The sequence below is a fragment of the Plectropomus leopardus genome, chromosome 10 (genome assembly GCF_008729295.1).
Source record: "Plectropomus leopardus isolate mb chromosome 10, YSFRI_Pleo_2.0, whole genome shotgun sequence".
NCBI classification, from domain to species: domain Eukaryota; kingdom Metazoa; phylum Chordata; class Actinopteri; order Perciformes; family Serranidae; genus Plectropomus; species Plectropomus leopardus.
In genome coordinates, this window is record NC_056472.1 from 16,521,489 (window position 1) to 16,540,184 (window position 18,696).

An 18,696-nucleotide genomic window follows, 5' to 3' on the forward strand; every position below is an offset into this window, starting at 1 on the left:
CACGTGGTGTAATTGCTTCTTTCCACAGGTACGGTGCAAACATATCTTTCACACTTGATGCTTACAGACATTTTTTATGCACACAAACAGAAATGAGTGTGAACGCAGAGAGACCTGAAAGAAAAATCAAACTCTGCTCTATTTACTCAGTTTTTTCTGTAGTTTCCTGTTGGCTTCATTACATTGCATTCACACAAATATTAGTGAAGGGAGGCCAGCTTTCAATAAAACTGTTTCATAGTTCAACAAAAACTTTTAAACTCACAGCTTTAAAACCGTTTGTGTGAAAGATTTCATTTCAAGAGTCAGTAGATCATTTATAGATACATAAAGGTGAACAGATCATGATTACCACTTGCCCCTAAATGCAAAGTGCTCATGTGGATCACCCATGAGCATGCTAAAAAATTACATTTGCTGCTCTATAAAATAGTATGGAGATTGCAAAGGGCATGGGGGAGAAAAAGACATTAGACAGTAAAAATAAAAAAATAGAAAAAAATGGATGGTGTAAAAAAATATATAATATATATATTATCTCAAAAGTATCTTAAAATAATAGAAAAACCCTCAAAATCATGAGTTAGTGATGTTCCTCATTACTGTGAGATATTATGTCAATATTTTGAGAAATTCTATCATTATCTTGAGATACTAAGTCTTTATTTCAAGGAAATTTCTCATGACTTAAAAGATCTTTTTAATTCATCACAGTGCCAAAAATGGGCTTTGATATCCTCCTGATCCAAGATTTTCTGTGTGATAACTGGATTAAACACTGCCTGAGTATCAAACTGAAATAATGAATGTCTTTAAAACTAGTCTCGTGGATTTTTGTCAAAACAAGACTTCAGAGTTAGTTTATAAAGCCCTTATCATGTAAATTGATATTTTAATTCAGAGCCGTATATTCACAAACAAATGTGTTGGACACATTAACACAAACCAGACCTCGGACATTAGCTACTATGAAACAAACGATATTCACTATGACATGACAGAGAATCAGCTAAACCTGTGCTTTAGACGCAGCAATAAAAGTTTAATCTCTGAAATCAATGATTTAAATGAATCAGCTGTAATCTGCAGCGAAGCAGCCAGTCTTGTAGGATATCTTGGAAGGACAAATGATTTATTATTTCTTTGAATAAAGGCAGATTGAAAGTCAAATGTGATTTACACACATGGTTTCACACCTACAGGTGTCAAACCTACGGGTGTTTTTATTTGTGTTTGATTGAAATCCTCCTGACTCCTGTCAGACTTGTTGGGGCATCATTGAGTGACACTTAAGGCTACTATAAAGAAAATAAAACACAACTTTGCCCTGAGAGGATTAACAAACCAGAATAACTGGATACGCCTTTGAACAGTTGTACTTGTTCCACAGTGCAGGTCTGTACTAATATCCACGTTGATTTACAGTAGGAGGATATTCATCTATATTTTAAGACATCTGTGTGCAACTTGCAGCAAAAACACTGACAGGGGTAATTCATTTTACACAGCAGCACAAAGATCATTTTCAGAGGGCTGTTTTGGTGTTGTTTGGGGTTTTTTTTGTTTTTGTTTTATTGGGTGTTGTGGCTGCTGATTTTCTTGATTTTTTTTTCATTTGTTTGTTTGTTTTTGTTTTTCACATGCCCTAATGGCAAAAGCTTGTAACTCAAGGATCCCCAACTTGCTTTGCTTGGTGTCTTTTGCAAAATTACAGAAGGCTAGGGGCCAGTCACAGTGGCCCCATACATGTTACCAGGATTTAAGTAAGTTTCTAGGATTTAGGACATTTCCATGATTTCAGGATATTTCTAGGGTTTTAGAACGTTACTACGATTTTAGGACATTGGGGGCATAGCTTTGTCTGTCGGTGTGTGGAGGATCTTCCACTGACCCTTTTTTTAATAAACGAGCTCTATTTCTATGCTGTTTTATGCACTCTGGCACTTGTGTAGACCTAGTAGAAGTACAAAAACAATTTCCAGTGTGAATGACTTTATTTTTTAGTGTGAATTGGAAAATGGTTGGGGGCCACACGGCATCCTGCGGGTGGCCAGATTTGGCCGTAAATTGAGTATCAGCGTGGTAGCCTGTTAAAAAAGTGAATTTATTAACTTCCTGCTCTCTCTGTCAGGCAGTTGCTTCTTTATTTGTCGTTTTACGGATTTGCCAAGATTTTCAAAATAAGACGTAAATAAAAGAGAGCAACTTAAATAGATATTCATAAATACAGGCGCATCTCTAAGACAACAATTGAAAGTTAATTATCAATATTATACATTGTGTCGCTGTTTCTCTTTGTTAGTCAAAGCTTATCATCAGTGAAAAAATAAAATAGGCGTCTCTCTGGCGGTGAGCTTCCTGTTTCCACAGCACGTCATCTCTCTTTGAGCATAAAAACAACCAAGTGGGCGTTGGGAAGAGTTTGGTGCTTTCTTTGCTTATTCTCCGGAAAGTTTCAAAAATGGTGCAGCAGCTCTCCAAATCTGGAGCGAAGGAGACTCCTTTGCTGAAAGCTGGACATCCTCCGGCAGGTGAGCTGCTGTTCTCGCTGACTTTGAGTTGCATTGTGGATTTTCAAACAATATAAAGCCAAAGCGTCGTTGTTCTTTACTGCTCGACCCAGATGGAGATCCGTGCAGACCGACGCTTTCAATCAAGTGTTTATCTGCTTTTTTTGTATCCTCGTGTGATGCACGGGTTGCTACATTGTTACTCTATCACGGAAAAACAATTGATTCGCTCATTTCTGCGATATTGCAAATTGCATCTATCGTGCTACGCTCGTGCAGCCGTGTTTCTCCTCACGCTCTTTCTTTTCACGCAGGCCGCTCGTGAAAGTCACACGGTGTTCTCAGCAGCGGAACATCATGCAGACACAATTTGATGCATGCAAAAAAAAAAAATGTCCTGCCAACCCATTAGTATTAGAAGCATCTTCTCATTGTTTAATTTTTTGTATTTTTGTTTTCTTGTAGGCGGGCAGTTTTTGTGTTATGTTTTTTGTTTTGCATTTTAGGTGAGCGTTGCCTGATTGTGCGGAGCTGTTTAAAGGTCCAATTCACGTTCTTATGTCTAAAGATTTTGCATTACTTGCGATTCTGACCTTTTTTGTGAGCCCTTGAAATGAAGTAAAGTCGTTTTGTGTGACGCCACTCTTCCCAGCCTTCATCACACGCTGTGGCTTTAGTGTATTTATGTACAGCACTTTGTTTCGGCTGTGGTTGTTTTTAAAGTGCTTTATAAATAAAGTTGAGTTGAGTTGAGTAGACATGACTTCTGAGTAGTAAAACTTAAGAGGGATTTTAATTATTTTATGTATGTATTTGTTTTCTTAATTTTAGTGATTTTAGGAGCCTTCAGAGATTCGTAGAAAGGGAAATATCTGAAAATTTTAGTCCTCTGAAATGGAAATATTTTTCTTTGTTATTGCCCTAATCCTCTTGTGACCCCTCAGATTTACCCCTAATAGCACTGTTGTAAGTGCAGGCCACTGGCTCAACTTGGACTCCAGCGCAGGATTGATTTGGCTCAGGGGAGGGACATTCAACTTTAAATGTTAGTCTCATACCCAGAAACTGTGAAATATGGTTATTTATAGTTAAGGCGGGTCATGCATTTTCCCCAAGTCCCTCAGGAAAACTCAAGGAAAAATATTTATAGCTGCTTGGAGGGTCATGATATTTTAAAAAAAAAAAGATATAATAGCAGTAGGCGTTACATTGTTTTGCAGTGTATACAGCATACTGTAATCTTTACACTCTGCCAAACACAGGTGCAACAGGGCTCATTTTTCAGATAGCCTTCATTTTACCTATTTTCTTTTCCGCATCAACAGTGAAGGCTGGAGGTAAACGGGTCGCCAAGAAAAGCTTGGAAGATGGTGCCACCCATCCAGAGAAGGAGACCAAGAGGGCTGATAAACTAAGGTAGGCCAACAGTCTGCATCTATGACTTGAAATAAATGGCTCTGATGTGTAAAATCAATGGACTTAGAAATTTATGTTGCTTTACACCAGTGATTCTCAACCTTTTTCATGTCAAGGACTCCTAAACTGCTTTGTTCACAGACCCCTATTTAATAAGATTTTGCCTCAGGGACCCCCATCGAAAAAATAATGTTGCTGTTTGATATGATTAAGACCTGAAAGTTAACAGCCACGGTTGAGATAACTGGGGAGGAAGTGAAACCTCTCATCACAGTTGTCACCCTTATGACTCTTAACTTGCATTGAGCTCCCTTCTATGGTAAATTAACCCCTTGAAACCTGTAGTGACTTAACTTTGCTTGTGCTGCTCTCAGACACCTTTTGCAAGTGAGAAAATTGGTGTGATGTTGTTTAAAAACAGGGGGGAAAGGCTATGAGTGACTTGAGTGAAATGTTCCACAAATTTTAAGACATTATTGGATTTAGAAATTTATTTTAAAAAAATTAAGGGACAAATGTCTTAAAATTAAGTTACAGAATTATTCAAAGTTTTAAGCACTTTACTTTTTTCAGGTCATTTCCTTGTTTGTTTGGGTTCTCTTTACGTTCTTGTTTGTGTGTGTGTTTTAACTAATTTTCAGGTAATTTTCTTGTAACTTTTTACCAATTTCTTGCTAATTTTAGGGTCATTTCTTCTGTTGCACATTGCTTTCTTCCCATGTTTTTGAAAGAAATCAAGCCATGTGCCCAGGGTCCATAGGGTTAAATAGTAAAAAATAATTTACTTGTACTGAAATTTGCTTAAAGTGAAGCTTTGTGAAACGTGCAATCTCGCGGCAGGTCCGTCGCCACCTCCAACAGGATGCAACAAGTTGGTATTCTTCTGGCTGGGACTCTTGACAAGGTAAACAAAAACATCTCCTTTTTAAAAAAGCCACTTTGCATGTCAAGTTCATTCCTACCGAGCAAATGGGATTGGTCACAGTGCCTCGCAGGCCACAGAAGCCGTGTGTGTAACGAACTCCTGCCTGGTGTGTTTGCAGCTGAGCCACGACTTTCCAGAGACACCGGTGAGCGTGAGGCACAGCAAAGTGCGCCCTGCAGTGGAGAAGCCTCACTCACCCCGGACCTTTTTCATCCAGCAGCCGAGGAAGTTTTGAACAACATGTGTTTAAGAATGCCCCAGAGGCAGACCATGTCAAGTCAACTGTGAAAGACAAACATGAGGCATCACACACACGAGGGGACTGACAGGTTGTCTGTGAAGTGTCAGTTTTAATGGAGGGAATCTTTCATGGAGCTCTGTGTTAACTTTTTTAGGCTGTACTTGTCTGTGAAAATACTATAAACCAGCATTTAATGTGCCTTTCCTATTGTTCTGAGATAAATGGTGTAGTTGTATTTCCCAGCTCATGAAAACCAGATGGCATATTGGGTACGTTTAATTTGAGGGTTTGGGGTTGTTACGTGAGGTTTTTGAGACTGTTTTTTTTCCAGTGAAATCTTTGTTACGTATTGCTTGGCACCTATTAGATTTAATAAAAAAAGATATTGCACGGCATCACGAGTTTGAGTTCTCCTTCCTCTGTTTACTCTGTAGTAAGCTACTATGACCACTTGATGGTGGCAAAGGGCTGTTTATATAACACAAAAAGTAAGAGGATCTCTGTGTACCTTACAAATTCAAATGAAAGTGGCATGCACAGTAACATTTGCAACCTGCATTGCTTTTTCAAGCATTAATTCATTTGTATACATACTGATGTGTTTTGCAACAACTGTATCCAATATCCTCCGTGTTGCCTTTGGAACTATTTTAGTATCACTCTTGAATTTTTGCCCACTACTGAGAGTCAGAATTTCTTTTGCAAGTGTTCTCTAAGATTTGCCCAAGCACAAATCTGCAGAAAATTTCAAAATAATTAAAATCTGTAGGCTGAAAAATGAGTTTTTCATATACTATAGCCCAGTGATACTCAACCATTTTCTAATTCACAATAAACATGAAGTAATTCACACAGGGAATTGTTTTTGGACTCAGTATACAAAAGGTGCGAGATTGCAAAGAACAGAATTAAAAAAGAGCTTGTTTATCCAAAAATACCAGTGGAGGATCTCCTGCAACCCCAACAGAGATCCTTGCTAAGCCCCTAATTTCCCTAAAATCCCAGAAACATCCTAAAATCCTAAATATGTCGTAAAATCTTAGAGAAGTCTTAAAATTCTAGAAGTGTGGAGCTGCTGTGACTGGCCCCCGGCCTCCTGTCATTTTACGACAGTCGCCCCCAAGCAAAGCAAGTTGAGTATTCCTGCCATAGACTGTTAAGTCTTCGGGTACATGGGACTAGTAGGCTTTTTTGGTATATATTTATTTATTTAGGTAAAACAGTAGTTCTATGTGCCTAATACTGAAATATAGTATGGAATAAAGTGCTTTTATCTCAGAAACTACAAGGAGCACAATAAAGTGTGTGTATCTACGGACTCATATCAAAGATGTTACAGCGAAAAGAAGACAGGCGTAAGACATTAAACAAACACGATGTTAGCATTTTTCCTTATTGAAAAAATCTTTACTTTGATATTGATAAAGATGGTGTTTCATGTGATCTACAAGTTAGACACTTGCCCAAAGTATCTCTGAATTCATGTAGTGTGGGAATAATCGCAGAATTGAGTTCCCCAATGGAAAAAGAATCACATTAATGCCCCTTCTAAAAAGTAACTCATAAAGTCTGTGAAGTTTTGGTAGGCTACACAACTCGCTGACTTGATGTCATATTACACAGAAACAAAGCAGACAAAAGTAAACATTTCCTTGATGTTAAACTTTTTATGTATCAACGTATTGCATATTCATTTTCACTCACATGTAATTTGTCAGATGGTATTAGGTTGTAACTATTAGCCCATTTTTTGTCCACACAGATGGACCTAGATTAGTTAGAAAAGGTTTTTTTTTGTTTTTTTTTGCATTAACCCTGATGGCAAAGGTCAAGCAATATTTTGTTTTGTTTTTTTTAGGAAATTTAGGCTAGCCTTCAGGTCCAGCAACAAGTCTTGGACAAAATCCCTTTGTGATGTAAAGCTTCAGACTGCTTTAGTATATTTTGGTAGCAACATGAATCCTCACTGGGAGGTGAAACGCTCGGAGCAATGAAACATACAACATCTTTCTATCATCCATGTTGCCTCCACATGAAAAGTTAAAGGCCCATGAACACACCAGTCAAAAGAACAGCTTTCCAAATTGGAAAAAGGGACCATAGAAGGAGCATGTGAATGCAGGATAAATCTGCATCGGGAATACTCTACATGTTTTGCCTGGGTGGCCACTTTTGCAAAATGACAGGAGGCCAGTCAGGTTAATAAACAAACATTTATATTTAATACACAAATAATTAGCCCAGAACTCTTTTTCAGGGGGGTCTGATCCTTCCCTGGCACTTCTTTGTTGTTTCATATAAACAAGCTTTATTTCGATGCTTTTTGGAGCACTCTGGCACCTTATTTACATTCTAAGTCCAAAAAAAGGTTCCAGTGTGAATCCCTTTATTTGTGATTTCAAGAAATGGTCAGAAGGCCATCTGGTACCTTTACATATGTGGGCCATAAGTCAAGTATCACTTCTTCAGACCAACTGGGAGAAATGCGGCATTTTCCTTAGTCTTTGGGTTTTTTTGTTGGATGATCCCAGCATGGTCAGTGACTCACAGTTAAATGGTCTCATTGGAAAAAGTATTTGGGAACTTCCCATAAAGGCTAGCTAGGTCTTGTCAGTCATCAAGAACCACAGAACCTGCTCAGCTTTGCTTAAGGGCAAATGACAAAAAATGTTGCATCTAAAAAAAAGGAAAGCAGTAAAGTAAAAGACATCTGTGTTATTTTACTAACCTGAATCATAACCTATATAAAATATAAAGTATACATGCCGATTTAGGGTCCAGACATTTAATGTGTTGTATCCTGAGGGCCAGACAACTCTCTGTATGCATAAACAGTGCAGTATGTTTTGTATCATAGCACTGTGGTGCAGACAAGCAAGTGATTCTCGGGATTTTATTGTTTTCTTTGATTATTACTAATTGGAGGCCGGTGTGCATTGTAAATAAAGTGAAAGGCAGGAGATGGAGAAGATGGATGGCAAAACTGGATTATAAATCCCTCAGCCCGCTCACTGTCTCGGTCATGTCATGGTGTTCATACATAAACATTATTGTTCGCATCAGAAACCTAAAAACAATATCTGCTCTTCGTCTGTTCAACTACAAAAGTACTCGACGATAGCCTTGTAAACACAATGTGCCGACCTTAAATTCTCTGTGATGCTCATGCTGTTTGCAGATGCCTTTGATGCCATCTGTGTGTGAAGTTCAGAGACCTCCTCAGCTCTGTTTGAAGAGTCGAGCAGTTGGTGGTCTTGCGACTTGCAGACATGATGCATTTCACTGCCAGTGTCTGCCCATTCCCCAGCCATCTGAGGAGCCTCGCTGACCCTGTGACGCCCACCACACTGCTGAGAAAACACTGCACACCGACTGTATAACACAGAGGAGTGAGATGACCGACGAAATGTGGTTTGCACTCCAAAAATGTGCTCCTGTCATCACAGTACACATTCAAGTATGCAGGTTTACTCTTTATATTGCAGCTTACACAATTAATAATGCAGAATTACATTTAAAAATACACAATTAATGGTTTTATGACATTACACTTCTGTTGACCATGTCTGCGGTGAGACAAATTTTGCACACGAAACAAGCTGCATGAAATATTGTCACCTCATGAGGTCACCAGAGACTAAGTGCCGTGAGCTTCATCAGACAGCCCACAGTGAGTCTGACAGTCTAGAGAGCCTTTGCAATGTATTTTATTCTAGTAAGTATTCGTTTGCACTTTGAAGTTTTTGCATGATTATAAAATGTATTAGACACAGTTTTACACATGCTTGCATGATAATTACATTTTTGCCTTTCCACAGAAATAATATTAAATCAGTATATATGCTGATATGTACTATGTGATGCCTACGGCAGACACAGATTCAGCAGTAGCTTACACACAAAGCTACTGAATGACATCCTGCTTTTAACAGCCTCTTATACAAACCTAAATCAATTAGGCAAAATTTGCATGAAAGCTTTGACTCGTGTTACAACCCATCCCTGTCTAATGTGCATCAACAAGGAGGAAGTATACAGTATACTTAATAAGATTGCTAGTAGAGGGATGACAGGTAGTTTTAAATGTAGCCATTAATAGGCTAATTACAGTGCTCAGATTCTTAATTGAAGAACACAATGTAAAAAAAAAGGTCTCAAAATACATGATTGTCTCTGGGCTAAGTAGAAGTGTATTAGACGTAAAATGTACTGATACTAAAAGTGCTCGTTATAAAGCCTGACCCCATTCAGAGTGATAAATCTTTGATGCAAAGCAACATTTTAATGTTGTTGCCAGTTCATCTGGCGCCATGTGTGACAATGTATCATGTTTTATGAGTGTCTTTATAAAATTTGGATTTGCAAAGTAGCAACAGCAATAGACATAAGATATATGGTAAAAATAAAGAAGGGCCAACATCTGCAAATTGATTATTTTGTCATTTTGTTATATGAAAAAGGCAAAAAAAGAGGAAATCTTGAAATTTTAGAAGCATGAATTAGACAATGTTTGTCTATATTGCTTAATAAGTGACTTAAACAACTACAGCAAATATCAAAATTGTTAAATTGTTAATTTTAACTTTACTGCTATTGTCATGTCTTTATTTAAATATTATGGGGGTAACTCTTTAAAAATGATTCTACTTTACAGGCCCTATGAGGTTATCTGTTCACACTACTTCATATACTTTTTTGTCTGTTTCATTTAATTTCATTACATTACTCTAATTTTCTGACACGTTATGTGTAGCTTTGTCACAATATCAACTTTCATTTCACTGTTTCTTTTCATTGTCAGTTTTATCTTATTATTTGTGACTGATCTTTTTTTCTGCTATTAGACATGTGAATCAGTCACAGTATATAGGGATATTAACCCTATACCTCCATTTGTGTCATTTTTGCTACACAACTTTCTGTGACCTTCATGTCATTCACATTAACAATACTTTCCTCAAAAACCTGCATATAATTCAGACCTCATTCTATAAAATGACCTATTGTGACCTCTAGAATAATCACAGCCTCATGAAACTTTACCATCACAATCTAGAGAGCCTGAGCATGCAGAGGGTGGATGGATTTGCTGAAAATGTCTTCTGAGGGAGATATAACATTCAACTTTGCCTGAAAAAGGGAGAGAAACTTGTTTTTGTCCTCAACAGTGCATTAAAAAGGTTCTTGATGGAAAAAAAACTGACAAAAAAACCACTTGAAGTGTTCAAATTGCAATAAAAAAAAAAGTTTCTAAAAAAGATCAATTAATTGCCTAATACATCAATTACGATACAAAATTATTTCCTTTAAAAGTTCAACGTTCAAACTTTTCATACCTAACCGAAACCGGGGGGGGGGGGGGGGGGCGGGGTGGAAATGAAAAAAGAGCTAAAAATAATATTAATAATAAAAAGATAGATATTCTGTAACATTTTGATATGTTAATTCTAATAGTTAGAATAACCACAAATATAGCCTACTTTCTGACCTTTATTCCCTCTATTTTCAAATTGAGATTTGTAACACATTTCTCTCACTCTTTTATATGTAATTAATTTTCAGGCTTTTGTCACCTTTTGCCAATTTCTTACAATTTGCTCATCCCCTTTTCCCATGTTTTTCACGGGGATTAAACCTTTTTGTTCAGGTTTCAAAGTTTTAAATACTTAAGAAAGGCATCTGAATGCATCACAAGAAAAGAAAAACTTATGTCCATCCACGTTTCGAGGGGTTGAAATGCAAGCCTGCGGCTGACAGTAATCCTAATACACATGCATTTTGCATATCTAGCATCCTGTCGTGTCCATGAGGCATGCACAGAGAAATGAGGAGGAAGAGGAAAGAGGAGGAGGAAGGAGGGGGGTAGTTTGTCTTGGTTCCCTGCCCTCAGTTGATGTGCCTCCCTTACAGATGACCTCATGCGGGGAGGAGGAGGAGGAGCCGCCGTCCCGTAGCCTACCTTGGTGTGGATCAAGTGGGGACTGAATTCGTGTGGAGATACGCTGGGAAAGACTGGGAAAAACTTTTTTTGGCTACCTTCATATCCATGACAATTATCAGGTAAGACTTCTTGAGAAACTCACAAGTTGGCTGTGTCGATGTTTGTCGCCCGGAGCTGTCGGTTCACCGGTTTAGGAAAGTGGAGATAAGTTGTTCAGTCAGGAGTTTTAGTGGCAGTTTGTTGGGAGGAATGTCGGGACATGCCCATTGAGCTGCCGTCAAAACCAACGAGACTGACAGCAGCGTGTTTTATTTTGTCAAGTTATGCGAGGTTGTTTAGTGTCTTTGTTCAAGTTGTTTTGTGTTTCCCTTAACTTATTTACATTAAGCGTCACCGTTAGTCAAGCTAGCTAGCTAGCTGAACATTAAACCCAGTTGCTATGTTAGCTTGACTCAAATAATTCCTTCAGGTGTCTTTTCCGTTTGGTTTGGTGTAAACTGGAGCTAATAGTTATTAAAGACTTCACAACTAAAACGAATAGTCGACTAAATACGAGTATTTACTCGTTATTAGATTATATTGGGATCAGTTTTCATAGTTAGCATTTTAAAAGGAGCAAATAACGTAAGACTCATGATTTAGTGAATTAAACTAGAATAAATGAATATAGATGTCTTTCATTTAAATAGCAAATATATGACTTCTGGTTTGTTTTTATTTTCGTATTTACTCCCTTTGCCCCTTTGATGTCTACATTTGTCAACCAACACTCCAAAATACAAACATAGCATATTCAGTTTACAATAATAGTCACGAAAATGTCATAATCTATTGATAGTTTAAGCCCATTATATCAAATGTGAGGATTTTTGCCATTTTTTCTCCATTTTATATGACTGTAAATTTAATATCTTTTGGGTTTTACACTTTTTGTGAGATCAATAAATCAATCCTTTTTTTGTCATTTCACAACTGTACAAAGAAATTAAGTGTCTCCGGTAGAAATTCACAGACAAACAGACATCAAAGTCTACATGCATAAGTATATAAGCAACAAACAGTTTTAACATGTTACCGTTGGCAAATCAATTCAATCAATCAATCAAATCCATTAATTTGATTGATTGGTCAAAATATAACTTGAAAGTCTTCTACACATTCATTGACAATGAAAATGATTATAAGTAGCATCAAGAGTTATGTTTACATGTCACTGTGGAATAGCATAAAATACTGTATGTGCTGTAAAATTGAACAGATATCCAAGAAATTTTAAGGATAGTTAATACTTACTGTGGAGCAACATCCTGCTCAGTAGGATGCAGATGTTTGACAAAAATATTCATTACTTTTCTTATAACTGTGTGGTCTTGTTTGATGCTAATGTTACTCTGTAGTTTGTGATTGGATGTGGTGGTTTTCAAACCAGAACCTAGCCCAGATATAGTAGTAGGCTTAAGGCTGCAGGACTGTAATCTTGTCCGCCCACATAGATTCAGTCATTGAAGTTTGACCACTGGCTGTATATGACTTTTGCTGTTTTCAGCATATTTTTCAATGGAGGAATCCCCTCTTAACTCAGCCAGGTGCCTTGAAAATCAAAGCTCTGTTTTCCACTTCAGAGAATTTGCTTGTAAATGTCAAGATGTAGCTTTGATCATTGAGAACACATGAAGTCATCGATTCAGTCTTCTCTCTGAACAGGTGATGGAAATTTCTTCATAACCTCTTGGCCTTCTACCTGTGATAACATTTGCCATTTCCTGTGTCAGGTTGTCTCAATCTAGCTTCAAGGGCAATTCCCCTGTATTTACAGTGTTGCTTTTTCATTTGAAACTCAACAGGTGGAACAGCCATTGCTGCTGCCAATCATGCTGACTGCCAGTTAACCTGAAGATAGTCAGTATTAACTTTCCAAAATAATTTAAGGCAATTTTACGCTGATTATAGAACCATTACAGTGAATTTGCATGCCTCTATGTCAAGGCTAGAGCTACCCCGATTGTCTACCAACTGCAGGGTTATGAGATGTTTGCACTACAGAGCGCCCATCTTATTGACAGTGCTACAAGAGTCTGCCTCCCAGTCTCTACAGAGCCTGGTTCCCATGGTCCCGAGCCAGTTGGCCAATAACAGATGCTGGCATCAGAGCCACATTGTTATGGCTGAGGAGAGAAAGTTATTGGAGCCAGTGACCCGACAGACAGCTCATACTGTGTTGTTGTTGATGATGACGTTGTTGATGGTGATCATTTGGTACATTTGAAAGGAGCTTCTCGTTGCAGAAGCACATGGCTCCAATAGGAAAGCCTGATTTTTATAGATTAACTGGGTTAGTGATCCCTACAGTCATCATACTGTTTAACCAAGATTGTTTTTGAATCAATGTTGTGGTGAAGGTGGTTCTGTGTATCTGGGATTTTAGGACACATGATACCACAAACCAAACCTGACCACAAATATAAGCACCAACATAATGTTCTATAACACTCTAAACGATGCTCTCATACCTGAATCTATATAGTACAGTTCAAATGAACTCCTTTTTGGTTTAGTTTGATGGGCTGGTATGAAAGCTGTTATTGAAACAAGGCCTTGGGGTTTGTGATAGTAGGTATGGGATTTTAGCTTGAATTCAAAAGCTCAAGTACCATTTTCTATCTTCTTATCATGAGCGCTTTAAAGGAACCAACCTCCAAGTGCTCTCAACATGTAAGTGATCTTCTTAATATTAGCTGTAGGTAGCATTTATGATTGCCAAGACATTCTTACATGTCAAAACCATGAAGGTGGTTTTAGGGCATGTTGTGAAATGATAGTGTAATAGCAGAGGAGGCAAGAAGCAGTTACACCCCTGAGCTCCTGTAGGCTGAGCAGAGCTGAGGTTGTTATGGACTGTTTTGTGTTTATTGTCATCCTGTGGGGGCAACACAACCCCCCTGCAATGAGGTAGCTAAAGTGATCTTAAAAACCTTACATGGTTAACACTGCAAAAGTTCCATTTTCTGACTCTTTTGTTGGTATCCTGAAAGAAGATTTGAAGTCCCAAAGTTCTGAAATGCCTAGATATTTACCAGGCAAGGAAATCATCTTTCCTTCTCAGCTTTGAGATGAAAGATCATACACATGCCTACTGGCAAAGTGGTATTGTGTAATTGAATTAGCTCAAGTTTCTTTAAGACTCATGATAAGTTCTGTATCAAAATAACTTGCCTTACCATTTAATTTTCCCTCAGGTCATCTATTAAAACGTTACAGAATGACAGTCTTGCATATTGAGTTGCCTTTGTGTGTCAGTAATGGTGCTGGCAAGTGTCCTAGTATGACTCATTGTACTGAATTACACCAATGATTAATTCATCATTGCAAAACTACCATATATTCCATAGTAGGAGTTGCAAGTCCAGGTTAGCAAACATTTGTATGTGTTTTCTAGGTCTACACACGTGCATACGTGCGCTCATGTGTGTATCTAAAGCACGTGTATGTTTGGAAGTGCTTCCTAGTAACAGCTGTTACTGATTTACATTTTTGTCAAGCCTTTTTGAAAGCCCTAGAGACACTCAGGCAGGCAGAGCGAGAGAGAGAAAGGAAGAGAGAGAGGTATAGAGATGAAGAGTGCTCAGACACACCAAAGTGGGAAATTCAGTATTTGTGACAAGGTACTTAGAAAGAATTAATTTTGTGATCAGTTTTGTTGACTCTGGCAAAATGATAAAGCAGAATTAGTGTGCTGTCCAATATGTCATGATGATTATTTTAGCTTTGACAGCTAGTGCAGCTCTATCAGCTACAGAAAAAGTCTTTTTCTTTCACAGCAAGAGGAAAAACAAACCACCTAGACCGATTTGATGAGTCTTTGTCTGTATAGAAATTTTGACTTTACGTAAAGATTGAATAAAATACCACTGAACACCAAATTTAGGTGGGGAAGGGCCTGTCCAAATGTCCACCCTAGCACTGGACCCTTGCAGATTTGAAATGAATATGACTTCTGTTATCAGCAAATACCTGAGTGCAGGAGATTAAGGTCTCTGCTGTATGAATGGCACAGCAGTTTGTGGAATCACTACTTGAATAGAGGCACCTCTTTGGCAAGTAGACTGTTATTCTCATATTTCTGATTTCATATTCTCATAAGTATAGTGGTTAGTTTTAGTTACTTTAGTTCATTCTCCCAGGAAGAGTAGTTGTTGCCCTGCTAGTGGCTAATTTCTGTGTCAAAAACACAACAATTGAGCGAGATGGGAATCATTCTTCAGGGACTGGGACAGGGCAGGAGCTCTTTTAGGGAATGGGCTGGGACAGGAGTAAAAAACCTTCTGGGTCACTGTCAGTTTATCTGTCGCGTGACAACACTATGTCTGAAGTCTGTACTTTTTTGTGCAAGGTGTCTATTCAGTTGTGGTTTACAAGCAGATAATCCACCTTACTTCCTTCGTTGTTAAATCACATTAATTGTATTTTTTAGAGACTAAAATGATATTTTAAGTAGTTCATTCAGTAAAGCCAAACTGACAGGAGCTAAGAATAAACCTGCACTCCAAAACTAACAAGTGGCTTGTGGCATCTTATCTTCAAAGTGCGTCTTGGTCTGAAGCCCTGTCGAATGTGCACTAACTGAAATCCTATCTTACCAGTGTTTAATATAAAGCTGGCTCATTATGTATGACCCTCTGACCAACAAATCTTAGCACGAGGAGAATCTCTCCCAGTGTTTGCATGAACTTCCTGTAGACTTTAAACACTACTTGTTAATGTTTTACCATTAATCAAACACCAGGCTTCCTGAGAGGCAAATGTCAAATTGAGTGTAAGCAATAATGGTACAGCTTTATTTTTTAACTCCAGATGTTCATTAACACTTGATTGCTATGGCAAATCAGTAATAGAGTGATAACATTTAATCAGCAATGATGGCAGGAGTTAATGGTTCTAACTCTGATGAGATGATTGTTGTTACTCAGCATGCAGTTAAATATCTGGTGCTGGCTGATGATTTCAGAGGAGGGCTGGCTGTTGTTGTGATGTAAGGACTGTGTAATTGTCGTGGAAAGGCTCCTAACACATTAGTGAGAAAAGGAAAGGCTCAGAGGAGAAACTGGTTTGTGAAAGCTTGGAAGAAAGACCCACTAAACTTGTGAACTCATTCATAAATCCATGTAACACTCTAATTTGTCAAGCATAATTAATCTAGGTTGTTTTTAAATCTATGGCTGTCTTATTTTGGATTTTATTCTGGTGAGGATGTGTAACGTCTTGTCTTAATCCAACATTTTAGGTTCAGGTTTAGTCAGTTTACGCGGCCAGGGGTGCAACTGAATTCAGAGCAATGCTTGCCTTCTAAAACATACCATAACACCTCTAGAGCAGCACTACTTGAATAAAAAAGACACTGTCACTGCTGAGCCAACATTTAGGCCTGTGTCTGAATTCATTCATCAGTCATATTAGAAAAGATCAAGGACAAGTTGCCTCAGAGGCCGAATCAGTCTTTCCAAAATGACAGTGCCTTTCCCACGGCAGTCTAATGAGTAGATCAGACTTGCTATCCTTTTTAATTTCACGCTGAGCCATGTGGCTAGTCCTCCTCAATAAGAAACTAGCTGGCACTGCCCCAAGCTAGAACTTTGAATCAGCCTGTGTCTGTGATGGGACAATGTCATTTCCCACTAGGTAAAGGTATATAATCACACGATTCTTAAAGTGAATATTGGCCAGTTTTCTCATCATTTTGTTTTAAAGAATTATGTCCTGAAATTTCTTAAATTTTCTCAGACTCAAGCTACATGATCGCATCTCGAATATCACCACAATTTAATTTAGAATAGATTTGTGAAGCTTTTTATTTTTTTTTAGAGCACATGGCTACTGATGATAATATCCTCAGATATAATTTTACAAAAAGCTGTTGCAGAAGAGACAATTAAAGCCACTTTTCTTGGTGTCTTATGGCTCTTTTTAATTGCATAAACCTAAATTTATAAACCTATAGCAACTTTTTATTTAAATTTTACTTGAATTTCAGCAACAGGACCATGTTCCAGTGTTGGTTCCTTAACCATAGTTACTGACCCTTCAAATGTTCCTGCCCCGAAGGCAGTGCTTTGTGATGGCCTTGGTGGCTCTGGATGGAGTTTGCAATGATGAATGTTGTGGAAAGGTCAAGCACAAGCCTTGAGGCTGCTATAACTTGTGTGCAGCCTTCATTCAGACTGTTGAGGCTTTTCATACAAATGGAAACCACACACTGCTAGTTTGGTTAACACGCTTAAGTGGTATGTAACCGATGTTAGTCTTTGTTGGAGCCGTTAGTGTGTGGCATGTGTTTTCACAATTTTTGACAATACAGCTCAGATTATTTGGCCCCCTTGGAGCTGTTCTGTCTCATATTACTTTGAAAGCTCAATCATTAAGGTGCTGTTTTCCTGATGGCTGTTATTGCTGTGGCATTCAAGAATCTCCCCAAAGAATAAAACAGTAATTCTGCTCACTCTAGTGATTGCCTAATTTGACTTTATAAAGTTTTAAACAGTTTTTTTTTAACAGATTACTGCTATTGTTTTAGGTTTAAGTATGGTTGTACTGGACCATTTTGTCTACTTCATGTGTAAGTTGAAAATATTTTCAAACATTTTGGGTAAAGTCAAAACTACACAATATAAGTTTTGGTTAATTTTACCTTTGATAGGCAAAGGCATATCGACTAGCCTATTGATTTTAAGAAAATACACAAAATGACATGAAATAAAACAAGGCCTTTCCTTTTAGTTTGACGCTCCGTTGACTCAGTGAGGTTTTGAGCTGCATTTCCAAGCACTATCCATTTAGAGGTAGTGAAATGTTAATGCTTTGTGTTGTAAATGTCTTTCCTATTTTATTTTCTGTTGGCTTTTCTAACAGACAGCAGGCTAGCTGTGTTAACATGCAGAAACTTTGTGCCCAATGACCTCCCTCTGGTCTCCACTGGTTAGCTGGCTTCGACTGCACTGCACGCACATCACCAGAGTCGGGTGTGAGCTATCAAGCAGTGCTGCTCATTTGGCCATTTACGCTGGTCATGCCATCATCAAATTGCTGAGGAAAAATGGTAGCAGTGCTGACACTGCTGATTGTGCTTACAGAGCTAACAGTAGTTGACAATGCTAAAGGGGATTTGCTGGTTATGCACCGGTGCGGCCTTGGGCACAGTGTTTCTACATCAACATTGTTGGGCTCATATAGCATTACCAATGATAATCACAGAATCAGCTGCACCACAAGCTAGCTCTCACCAGCCCCAGGTGGTGCACAGTGCAGTAAAATGAAGAATTGCAAAATTAACATATAAACAGGTGAAACTGGTCAAAAATATTCTTGGCAGTTAACTATTAACAATCAACCATACTCAAAAGTAGTTAAAAGTAACAGACTGAAATGTTATAGAAATGTTCAGTAAGAGACATGTATCTATGATCTGTTGCTGCATTTTTACTGCCAGGCTATCAAATGATACATGCTGTGTAGTAGTATTTTAACAGGTAAAACACTGCCTTTACTCTTTAAGGTCAGCAATTGGCGTTCAAAGACATTTCCCTTTTCTGCTTACTACAAGATGCAGACCTGACTCTCATAGGCTCTAAGGTGGGGGGCTCTCTTGGAAGCACTTGAGTCAAACCGGGAG

At 38.1% G+C, this 18,696-nt stretch overlaps 2 protein-coding genes across 2 annotated transcripts in view; both read left to right on the forward strand.

Annotated features, from left to right (window-relative positions):
• The first annotated feature begins 2,398 nt into the window (after positions 1-2,398).
• dap1b (death associated protein 1b) lies at positions 2,399-5,487 on the forward strand. Its single transcript, XM_042494893.1, has 4 exons — positions 2,399-2,531; positions 3,836-3,926; positions 4,767-4,830; positions 4,970-5,487. Exons 1-4 carry the CDS (start codon positions 2,462-2,464, stop codon positions 5,084-5,086), a joined length of 342 nt encoding a protein of 113 aa, XP_042350827.1. The 5' UTR covers positions 2,399-2,461; the 3' UTR covers positions 5,087-5,487.
• Positions 5,488-11,056: 5,569 nt separating this feature from the next.
• The window catches only part of tanc1b (tetratricopeptide repeat, ankyrin repeat and coiled-coil containing 1b), a 127,137-nt gene continuing 119,497 nt past the window's right edge, over positions 11,057-18,696 (forward strand). The window contains exon 1 of the mRNA XM_042494126.1: positions 11,057-11,152. The gene's annotated coding sequence lies outside the window, so the exon portion shown is untranslated. The remainder of the gene's footprint in view (positions 11,153-18,696) is intronic.